We start from the raw sequence: 11,335 nt of genomic DNA, 5'->3' as shown, positions 1-11,335 counted from the left end.
TTTTTTTTTTTTTTTTTTTTTTTTTTTTTTTGAGACAGAGTCTCGCGCTGTGTCACCCAGGCTGGAGTGCAGTGGCGCGATCTCGGCTCACTGCAAGCTCCGCCTCTCAGGTTCACGCCATTCTCCTGCCTCAGCCTCCGAGTAGCTGGGACTACAGGCGCCCGCCACCACGCCCGGCTAGTTTTTTGTATTTTTAGTAGAGACGGGGTTTCACCATGTTAGCCAGGATGGTCTCGATCTCCTGACCTCGTGATCCACCCGCCTCGGCCTCCCAAAGTGCTGGGATTACAGGCTTGAGCCACCGCGCCCGGCCGACATATTTTTTAAATACTGTTTTATTTTCTGATTATAAAATCAAGACACATGTCAAGCATGGTGATATGTATTTGTAGTCCCAGCTACTTGGGAGGCTGAGGCAGGAGGATCACTTGAGCTCAGGAGTTTTAGAACAGCCTGGGTAACATAGTGAGACTCCCATCTCTAAAAAATTTTTTTTAAAAATTAAGACACATTAAAAAGCCTTGACAATCCTGAGCATTGATAAAGTTGTGGAGGGTGGAGCCATCCTGGGGAGCCATTTGGAAGTACCTAATAAATACGAATATATGTACACCTGTGAACAAGCCATTCTGCCCCTTGGTCTACAGCATAGAGCAGCTTTTCTCCAGGTGTTGTCTGGGGAATCCCTGGGGGGCAAAGTGAGACTTTCAGTGGGTCTGTGAGGTAAGGTATATTTTTTTCTCTCTAAATAGCTTATAAGTGGAGTTTTGGAGACTATGTGGTATCTGATATCTTTGGGGAACAGCTTCAACACAACATCCTGGTGACCTTGCACATGTCCACATAGGCCATGCAGGCAAGTTTTGAACTACAGTTTTTGTTTGTTTGTTTTTTCTTTTTGAGATGGAGTTTTGCTCTGTTGCCCAGGTTGGAGTGCTGTGGCGTGGTCTCAGCTCACTGCAACCTCCGCCTCCTAGGTTCAAGTGATTCTCCTGCCTCAGCCTCCCAAGTAGCTGGGATTACAGGCACCTGCCACCACGCCCAGCTGATTTTTCTTTAGTACAGATGGGGTTTCACTATGTAAGCCAGGCTGGTCTTGAACCCTGACCTCAGGTGATCCACCCACCTCAGCCTCTCAAAGAGCTGGGGTTATAGGCGTAAACCACCATGTCCAGCTTGAACCACAGTTAATCTGAATCTTGGCAGAATTTCCTGTGGTCCTTTCTGGGACATGAGAGCCTAGAAGCTTGTGAGGAGGTGCTCCCCTAGGCCACTTCCAACTTGCCTCCCTGTATCTCCTGGGAGGGTTCTGGTGAGATATGTGGCTTTCTGCCTCAGCCCTTTAGGGTTTAGTTGTATACTCTAAAACCACTTAACCAGCCGGGCATGGTGGCTCATGCTTATAATCCCAGTACTTTAGGAGGCCGAGGTGGGTGGATTACCTGAGATCAGGAGTTCGAAACCAGCCTTGCCAACATGGCGAAACCCCGTCTCTACTAAAAATACAAAAATAAGCCTGGCATGGTGGTACATGCCTGTAATCCCAGCTATTCGGGAGGCTGAGGCAGAAGAATTGCTTGAACCTGGGAGGCAGAGGTTGCAGTGAGCCGAGATTGTGCCACTGCCCTCCAGCCTGGGAGACAGAGCAAAACTCTGTCTCAAAAAAATAATTAATTAATTAATTAATTAGACAAAAATGGCCGGGCACGATGGCTTATGCCTGTAATCCTAGCACTTTGGGAGGCCAAGGGGGGCGGATCATTTGAGGTCAGGAGTTCGAGACCAGCCTGGCCCACATGGTGGAACCCCATCTCTGCTAAAAATACAAAAATTAGCTGGGCATGGTGTCACGTGCCTTTAGTCCCAGCTACTCGAAAGACTGAGGCAGGAGAATCGTTTGAACCCGGGAGGTGGAGGTTGCAGTGAGCAGAGATCGTGCCATTCCACTCCAGGCTGGGTGACAGAACGAGATACCGTCTCAAAAATAAATAAATAAATAAAATAAAAATAAAACCACTTGACCATCACAAACACTTAAAACCAATAGTAAGTGCAAAACTATGCCTACTGGTGCATGCATATTCCCTGATCTCTCTATTGTTTTCACTCCAGGTCTCAGCTGTTTTAAGGAATAAAAACCTCCCTAGGGGCCTGCCTCCTCTGCATTGCCCTGCATTCCCTAAACTCCCAGCTGAGGAGATAGGTGGTCTCCTGGCAGCTGGAGTGCCTATGTAAAACTGTGTTTTTGAAAAAAAAAAAAAAAAAAAAAAAAGCACTTGATAGAGTTTGGACAAAACTTGCAGTGCAGAGAAAAAAAGTCAAGGTAACTATGTGGTTTGGGTGGATTCATTGTGTGTGAGAATGTATAATTGGTATTAACAGTGTATTACATCTTTGAACCTTAAATGCTCATAAAATGTTAGAGAAAATTGCTTTGGTGTCCAATGCTTTCACTGTATAAATGATGTTCTGTTAATTGGCAAGCCAGAAATGTCTACTTTCTGTGTTAACAGCAGTCAGCATGCATGACTGGTAAACCCCAACAAAACTCAGAGGACTGCTTGCCAATTAAAGTTTCTTGAAACAACATGGGTGGATTCACAAAGCTAATCTCTCCAGCAGTCAGACAAGAACAATTGCTCTCTTACAAAGTAAGAACTCTATGTTCCCAGTACTAACACTGCTGCTGCGTGCCAAACTTGTAACTCCTGTTGAAAGCAGGCCCATTTATCTTCTAGTGAAAAACAGGCCACACTACACAGGACTCTGGCCCCACCTGCATCTGCAGAGATCTTTGACCCCCACCCCCTCCAGGCTAACGGCTATACTTTTCTTACCAGGTTTTTTCTTTATTCAGGTTTTAAAGTGTTTCAGTCCATTCAGCTGACTCTGGCCCCACTGTGGCCCTTGAAATTAGTCTGTTATGTTTTATTTGATGGACATTTCACAGACCCAAGTAACTGATCCTGCCGAATGTATTGTGAAAATAGATGCTTTCAGTATGAATGATATTTATCCCGACTTTAAGGGATGCTCCCAATGGGGAAAGGCCATAGTTAGGACAGTGGCAGTGGGACAAGTACACAACTGGGAGCCCACCAGGCCACATGATGGCAGTAAAGCAGCATAGAATACAAGGCTGGGAGGGTGGGGGGACACTCTACCCACGAAAGAGCTGGGGGAGGCAGAAGTGCTAAAGGAAACCCGACACCCTGTGTGGACTGCCCTCCCACTCAGCCAATTAGTCCCAAAGAGCCTTAACATTAAGAGTGTGGGTGAGGTGACTGGTAAGTATGCAGACTGCACCCTGTGGCAAAAAGATGTAGCCGCTAAGCAATGGTCCCCTTGTGGACCTGGAGAAAGCATTTGTCTGATGCCACTACCAGGTATATCCTTTTTGAGAGGAAATTATTGGCTGGTTATTGGCTGTTAGTGGACACTGAGAAATTAACAAAGCAGCAGCAGGTGTTATTATGCCTTGACATCCATGAGAGGGTCAAAAATGAAAACACCAACAAAACGGATTTTTCCCAGAAAGGAAATAAACTAAGAGTGTGGCAGGAAGAGCGTCAGACAAAACCTCACACTGAGTTGAGGAAGGAAAGGGCTTTATTCGGCCAGAGCGTTGGCAGACTTATGTCTTAAAAAACCAAGCTCCCAGAGTGAGCAATTCCTGTGCCTTTTAAGGGCTCACAACTCTAAGGGGGTCCACATGAGAGAGTCGTGATCGATTGAGCAGCAGCGGGTACATGACGGGGTGATGGGGGAGGTGGGGGGGGGGGGGAGGGGGGGGTGCTGCATGCACCAGTAATCAGAATGTAACAGAACAGGACAGGGATTTTCATGATGCTTTTCCATACAATGTCTAAATCTATAGATAACACAAGCAGTTAGGTCAGGGGTTGATTTTTAACTATCAGGCCCAGGGCGTGGTGCCAGGCTGTGTGCCTTTGGATTTCATTTCTGCCTTTTAGTTTTTACTTCTTTTTTCTTTGGAGGCAGAAATTGGGCATAAGACAATACGAGGGGTGGTATCCTCCCTTAAGAGTTTAACACGTGCAGGAAAAAGTGGCTAGTCACCTTCTAGATATGGCTGTCTCAAATGTGGGGGTCTGTGCCAGAGCTTCTCGGGGGCTTTGGTATACCACTGTTTCTGAAAATGGCTGGGCCTGATTCAGGGACACATCCGCTCTGTTAAAGGCTGATGGGGTGCATTGGGCCATTGCAGCTGTTCAGCCTCAAGGAAATCTGTTTTTTTTTTTTTTTTTTGAGACGATGTTTCGCTCTTCTTGCCTAGGCTGGAGTGCAATGGCATGATCTCGGCTCACAGCAACCTCTGCCTCCCGAGTTCAAGCAATTCCCCTGCCTCAGCCTCCCGAGTAGCTGGGATTACAGGCATGAACCACCACACCTGGCTAATTTTGTATTTTTAGTAGAGACGGGATTTCACCATGTTGGTCAGGCTGGTCTTGAACTCCTGATGTCAAGTGATCCACCCACCTCGACCTCCCAAAGTACTGGGATTACAAGTGTGAGATCCCGCGCCTGGCTGGAAATCTGTTTTCAACTGCAATGGAAAAGGGGAGAAAGAGTGAGAGAGAAAGCAGAGCTCTGGGTTGTGGTGTTTGCTCTGGAAAATATCTCCTACAATTCATCTTGTTAACATTTTCACTGACTAGTGGGCAGTAGCCGATGGACTGACAATGTGGTCTGGTGCCTGGCAGTGGGGCAACTTGATGATTTAGTCTCAAAGACTGAAGTCTTTGTAGGGATGAACATTATGGCAGCAGACTGCACTGGACCCACAGCCCCGTTCATGACTCCTGTGGCTGCCCATGAAAAACGACCATTCAAAGATGAACATCAATGGAATCTACAAGTTAATCAGACCTGTGCTGGCCAAGTAAGGACCATGGCCACGTGGACATACCAGCACACAAGGCATGGTAATCCATCTGCAACTCAGGACTGCACCCCCAAATTAGACCTAGTGATTCCAGCACGGGAGGCCAAGGAAGTCTGGCAAGTGTGCCTGACTGCCAGCTACACAGTTGGGTGACAAAGGGAACTCCAGGGTGCATAACCAGGGGTGCTATCCCTGTCTGCACAGTAGTCATGGGCCAGACTATTCGAGGACTCTTAGATGGACTATGTTATATATTTAGATTCCCTGAACACATCTAATCAACAATGGTGCTACCTTTACAGTAAAAAGTACCCTGGAGGTCGGGAGCTGTGGCTAACACCTGTAATCCCAGCCCTTTGGGAGGCCAACGTGGGTGGAACACCTGAAGTCAGGAGTTTGAGACCAGCCTGACCAACATGGCAAAACCCCATCTCTACTAAAAATACAAAAATCAGCTGGGTGCAGTGGTGGGTGCCTGTAGTCCCAGTTACTCGGGAGGCGAAGGCAGGAGAATCGCTTGAATCCAGGAGACAGAGGTTGCAGTGAGCCAAGATCGCACCACTGCACTCCAGCCTGGGTGACAGAGTGAGACTCTGTCTCAAAAAAACAAAACAAAACAAAACGCAAAACTCTCCATAGTGGTGATAAAAAGTTGCATTGCCTGACTTCTTGCTGGCCTTTTGAGGTGAGGGTATGTGCAGTCATCAAGCTCTTGCTGGGTCAGGATTAATATTTGATGACCAATAAAGATTTTTTTTTTTTTTTGAGACATAAGTTTGCTCTTGTCACCCAGGTTGGAGTGCAGTGGCTCAATCTTGGCTCACTGCAACCTCCTTCTCCTGGGTTCAAGCGATTCTCCTGCCTCAGCCCCTCTCGAATAGCTGGGATTACAGGCACCCGCCACCACGCCCGGCTAATTTTTATATTTTTGCAGAGACAAAGTTTCACCATGTTGGCCAGGCTGGTCTCGAACTCCTGACCTCAGGTGCTCCACCCGCCTTGGCCTCCCAAAGTGCTGGGATTACAGGCGTGAGCCAGCGTGCCCAGCCTCCGTATGAGGGTTTTGATTAGGTATGTGGCTTTCTGCTCTGGTTCCCCAGGGTACAGTTGTAGGCTATAAAGTTGCTCAATTGCAGTCTAGAATTGGCTCCTCAGCAACAGACTGTCCTATCATTTGTGACGCAGTCATCTGGTCCCTTTTGTTTTGGTGTCACTTAGTATAAAGGCCGCAAGGAGTTCACGCCTTTGGCACTTTTCCTTTTGCTGTCTATATGAGTAATAAAATGTTAAAATTGAAGAAAGGTTCACTGTTACTTAACCCATCAAATCTGTCAGGAGTTTGCTTCGTCCTCCTGCTATGACAACAGCTTAATAGCTATTACAACAGATTGGATGCAGAAGCAGATGTAAAATTCAGCTTATGTATTTATTTATTTATTTTGATGGAGTTTTAGCTCCTGTTGCCCGGGCTGAAATGCAATGACACAATCTTGCTCACTGCAACCTCCGCCTCCCAGGTTCAAGTGATTCTCCTGCCTCAGCCTTCTGAGTGGCTGGGATTACAGGCACACACCACCATGCCCAGCTAATTTTTCTGTGCTTTTAGTAGAGATGAGGTTTCACCATGTTGGCCAGGCTGGTCTCAAACTCCTGACCTCAGATGATCCACCTGCCTCAGCCTCCCAAAGTGCTGAGATTACAGGCGTGAGCCACTGCACCCTGCCAGCTTCTTCTATTGAGTATTTTTTTTTTTTTTTTTTGAGACGGAGTCTCGCTGTGTCACCCAGGCTGGAGTGCAGTGGCGCGATCTCGGCTCACTGCAAGCTCCGCCTCCTGGGTTCACGCCATTCTCCCGCCTCAGCCTCCGAGTAGCTGGGACTACAGGCGCCCGCCACCTCGCCCGGCTATTTTTTTGTATTTTAGTAGAGACGGGGTTTCACCATGTTAGCCAGGATGGTCTGGATCTCCTGACCTCGTGATCCACCCGCCTCGGCCTCCCAAAGTGCTGGGATTACAGGCTTGAGCCACCGCGCCCGGCCTTCTATTGAGTATTAAAGAATTTTGCAAAAATGTAAAATAATGCCTCTTTTGTTACTAAATTTTTTAAAGGAAAACATTTTCATAAAAATATTTATGTTAACAAGTAATGGGTTTATTAGTTTTTAAAATGAATATATATATATATGAAATTTCTGCATTGAAATATCTAGTTTGGTAAATAGTGATGAATTTAGCTCACACAAACAAAAGTATAACCACCCAATGGGTCCACCTTCCCTGCTGCCTAGACAGAGCCAATTTATCAAAGACAGGGAAATTGCAATAGAGAAAGAGTAATTCAAGCAGAGCCGGCTGTGCGGAAGACCAGAGTTTTATTATTACTCAAATCAGTCTCCCCCAAAACTCAGAGATCAAAATTTTTAAGGATAATTTGGTGGGAAGTTGGGGGCGGGCAGTGAATAGGGGGTGCTGATTGGTTGGCTTGTGGATGAAATCATAAGGAGCTGAAGCTGTTCTCTTACGATGAGTCAGTTCCTAGGTGGTGGCCGCAGAACTGGTTGGGAGGTCCAGATGGGGTCATTCAGTTGTCAGAAATGCAAAAATCTGAAAAGACATCTCAAAAGGCCAATCTTAGGTTCACAATAGTGATGTTATCTTCAAGAGTAATTGGGGGCTGGGCGTGGTGGTGGCTCACACCTGGAATCCTACTACTTTGGGAGGCCAAGGTGGGAGGATCACTTGAGGTCAGGAGTTCAAGACCAGCCCGACCAACATGGAGAAACCCCGTCCCTCCTAAAAATACAAAATTAGCCGGGCGTGGTGGTGCATGCCTGTAATCCCAGCTACTTGGGAGGCTGAGGCAGAAGAATTGCTTGAACTCAGGAGGAGGAGGTTGCAGTGAGCTGAGATAGCGCCATTGCACTCCAGCCTGGGCAATAAGAGTGAAATGCCGTCTCAAAAAAGCAAAAAAACAAACAAAAAACAAATCCAAAAATATTAGCTGGGTATGGTGGTGCGTGCCTGTAATCCCAGCTCCTCAGGAGGCTGAGGCAGGAGAATCACTTTGTAGCAGGATGAGCAGCAGAGAAAACTCCTCAGACACCAAGTTAAAGAAGGAAGGGGTTTATTCGGCCGGGGGCATCAGCAAGACTTCTGTCTCAAGAGCCGAGCTCCCTGAGTGAGCAATTCCTGTCCATTTTAAGGGCTCACAACTCTAAGGGGGTGCATGTGAGAGGGTCGTGATTGATTGAGCAAGCAGGGGGTATGTGACTGGGGGCTACATGCACCAGTAATTAGATTGGAACAAAACAAGATAGGAATTTTCACAGTGCATTTCTATACAATGTCTGTAATCTATAGATAACAGAACCAATTAGGTCAGGGGTCGATCTTTAACTACCAGGCCCAGGGTGTGGCACCCGGCTGTCTGCCTGTGGATTTCATTTCTGCTTTTTAATTTTTACTTCTTCTTTCTTTGGAGGCAGAAATTGGGCATAAGACAATATGAGGGGTGGTCTTCTCCCTTAGCCTGAACCCAGGAGAGGGAGGTTGCAGTGAGCCGAGATCCCGCCACTGCACTCTAGCCTGGGCGAGAGTGAGACTCCGTCTCCCTTCCCCTAAAAATAAAAATTGGGGAAGTTTTGCTTTTTAGGGCATCTGGAATAATAGCTGGTAATATTTAGAATTCCAGCCCCTCTCATCCTAATTTGGTGGCTGGTGGCCTTTCATTCATTTTACAAGAACAGTTTAGCCCTTGGGAAGGGCTATTATTTAAACTATACTGAATTTCTTTCCAAGGCTAGTTCGGCCTATGCCCAGGAGTGGACAAAGACAGGTTAGAGGTTGAAAGGAAGATGAGGTGGGTTAGGTCTGATATCTTCTACTGTCATTGATAAGGCTCTGATGACTGGAGGAACACCAGGGTCCTTGGTCTCTGATAGGATTAACAACACAGACACACGTGGAGTGGTTTCAAGGAGCGAAAAGTTTAATAGGCAAGAAAGAAGGAAGGAAGAGGAAAACAGCTCCTCTGTAGAGACAGAGGGAGCGGAGATTCGAACAAACAGAAAAGCACCGTGTGCGGAAAAGTGGCTGCTTATCTTGGGATGCTGGAGGAGGTGGTGTCTGGTTTCCATAGGGCTCAGGGGATTAGTTTGATCAGATGTGTCATTTACGTGGCAGCCAAAAACCTGGCCCTCCCACCCTAGCTTTTTAATATGCAAATGTAGAGCGCCATGAAGTTCTACTCACGTGGGAATATGTGGGGGGTGGCCATGTTGCCAGGCATCTGTCAGGGCAAAGAAGAGGAGGGCGGGAATCGCCAGGTTTGGGTGCACCCAGTTTCTAACGGCCTGAGTTTGCATAGCAAAGCTTGCCATCCGGCTCTAGGATCTCAGGTTTTCCTGCTAGACAAGAAACCTTTCTGGAGCTGCTTTAAAAGAAACAAAAGCCGGGCGCGGTGGCTCAGGCCTGTAATCCCAGCACTTTGGGAGGCCGAGGCGGGTGGATCACGAGGTCAGGAAATCGAGACCATCCTGGCTAACACGGTGATACTCCGTCTCTACTAAAAATACAAAAAATTAGCCGGGCGTGGTGGCGGGCGCCTGTAGTCCCAGCTACTCGGGAGGCTGAGGCAGGAGAATGGCGTGAACCTGGGAGGTGGAGCTTGCAGTGAGCCGAGATCGTGCCACTGCACTCCAGTCTGGGAGACATAGCAAGACTCCGTCTCAAAAAAAAGAAAAAAAAAGAAACAAAAACTTCCCAAGGCCCCCTTTTCTTCTCTATCTGCCTAAAATAATTTCTTAATAACTCCTATAACATCCGAATTTCCTTAGTTATAATGTTGCAAAGGCTGTTTCAAAAGCTCTTTGGGGTCTTCAGTAATTTTTAAGAGTCTAAAAGGATTTCAACAACAAAACGTTTGGGAACCACTGTCATAGAGAAGGTCTCCATGGATACGCATAAGTCTGTCCAATTGGAGTCCTGGTCTATTTCTTTCTTTCTTTTTTTTTTTTTTTAGAGGGAGTCTTGCTCTGTCGCCCAGGCTGGAGTGCAGTGGCACACGGTCTCTGCTCACTGTGAGCTCCGCCTCCCGGGTTCACGCTATACTCCTGCCTCAGCCTCCCAAGTAGCTGGGACTACAGGCGCCCGCCACCACGCCCGGCTAAATTTTTTGTATCTTTTTTAGTATAGACAGGGTTTCACCATATTAGCCAGGATGGTCTCGATCTCCTGACCGCTTGATCCGCCCGCCTTGGCCTCCCAAAGTGCTGGGATTACAGGCTTGAGCCACCGCGCCCGGCCAGTCCTGGTCTATTTCTACATTAGACACCACACAGCAGTGAACACACAATGAACAGGTCAACACGTGTCATTATAGAAGTGTGCAAAAGAGCTAGTAGCAGGCGTTCTTACGTTGTAAGTGTATTTATATAATGTTTACAACCATGGAAAACAACACTATATTTTGCTTATGGGTACCTGTGGTAAACACAACCCCAAATATTGCGCCCGAGAGGGACCTAGAGGGTCAAAGTGCGCCTCAGCATTTTCTCTCGCCCTGCACAAGTCGCATTCCGCCCCGAGAACTACGCTTCCCGGCAGGCCGCGCGCCGCGCGGTGACGCACTTCCTCTAGTTGTGCTGCTTTCTTCTGGCGCCGCCAGTGGCCCGCGGTGCGCGTTCGAATCCGTTTCAGACACGGTGCTGCTACTTCGTTTGGTCCGTGCGTGCGCGCGCAGATGTGGGCCCCGCGGGAACAGCTTCTGGGCTCGGCTACTGAAGGTGAGTCCGGGCAGCGAGACCGCCTCCCCCACCTCGTGCTCCAGCCGCAGGCGCCGCGCAGGCGTTGGCCGTATCCGCGAGAGTTGCACGCGGGGTGCGAGCTTTGTGAGGCGCTGACTACCCCTACAGCGGCTCTTACTCCCCTGGAGGGCCAGGTTCCTCCCTAGGTGTCCCGTACAGTCTCCACGGTGCTCACTCCACGACTCTTCGCCGGGCCTCCTGCACTTGTGCACTCCAGCAGTCATTGGCCATTTATGGTTGTTGAGCATTTGAGATGTGCTGAGTCGGCCGGGCGCGGTGGCTCAAGCCTGTAATCCCAGCACTTTGGGAGGCCGAGACGGGCGGATCACGAGGTCAGGAGATCGAGACCATCCTGGCTAACACGGTGAAACCCCGTCTCTACTAAAAAATACGAAAAACTAGCCGGGCGAGGTAGCGGGCGCCTGTAGTCCCAGCTACTCGGGAGGCTGAGGCAGGAGAATGGCGTGAACCCGGGAGGCGGCGCTTGCAGTGAGCCGAGATCGCGCCGCTGCACTCCAGCCTGGGCGACGGAGCCAGACTCCGTCTCAAAAAAAAAAAAAAAAAAAGATGTACAGAGTGCAACTGAAGAACAGCATTTTATATTATTATATCATTTATTTTGAGA

The 11,335-nt window shown here is 48.2% G+C and overlaps 2 protein-coding genes across 4 annotated transcripts in view; both read left to right on the top strand.

Annotated features, from left to right (window-relative positions):
- The window catches only part of CAMP (cathelicidin antimicrobial peptide), a 9,389-nt gene extending 7,117 nt beyond the window's left edge, over nucleotides 1-2,272 (top strand). Inside the window, exons 4-5 of one of the 2 annotated variants that reach the window (XM_021934448.2) lie at nucleotides 753-856; nucleotides 2,113-2,272. In XM_021934448.2, the coding sequence (XP_021790140.1) occupies nucleotides 753-827 (75 nt within the window). In that variant the 3' untranslated portion in view covers nucleotides 828-856; nucleotides 2,113-2,272. The remainder of the gene's footprint in view (nucleotides 1-752; nucleotides 857-2,112) is intronic. The other variant, XM_021934447.2, reaches the window with a different exon arrangement.
- Nucleotides 2,273-10,147: 7,875 nt separating this feature from the next.
- Nucleotides 10,148-11,335, top strand: part of ZNF589 (zinc finger protein 589) — a 29,866-nt gene continuing 28,678 nt past the window's right edge. The window contains exon 1 of one of the 2 annotated variants that reach the window (XM_017955463.3): nucleotides 10,148-10,689. In XM_017955463.3, coding sequence (XP_017810952.2) covers nucleotides 10,647-10,689 — 43 coding nt within the window. In that variant the 5' untranslated portion in view covers nucleotides 10,148-10,646. The remainder of the gene's footprint in view (nucleotides 10,690-11,335) is intronic. The other variant, XM_009200870.4, reaches the window with a different exon arrangement.

This window comes from Papio anubis, chromosome 2 (assembly GCF_008728515.1).
Source record: "Papio anubis isolate 15944 chromosome 2, Panubis1.0, whole genome shotgun sequence".
NCBI classification, from domain to species: domain Eukaryota; kingdom Metazoa; phylum Chordata; class Mammalia; order Primates; family Cercopithecidae; genus Papio; species Papio anubis.
Note: the sequence above shows the minus strand (reverse complement) of the source record. Positions and strands in the feature narration are given on the sequence as shown.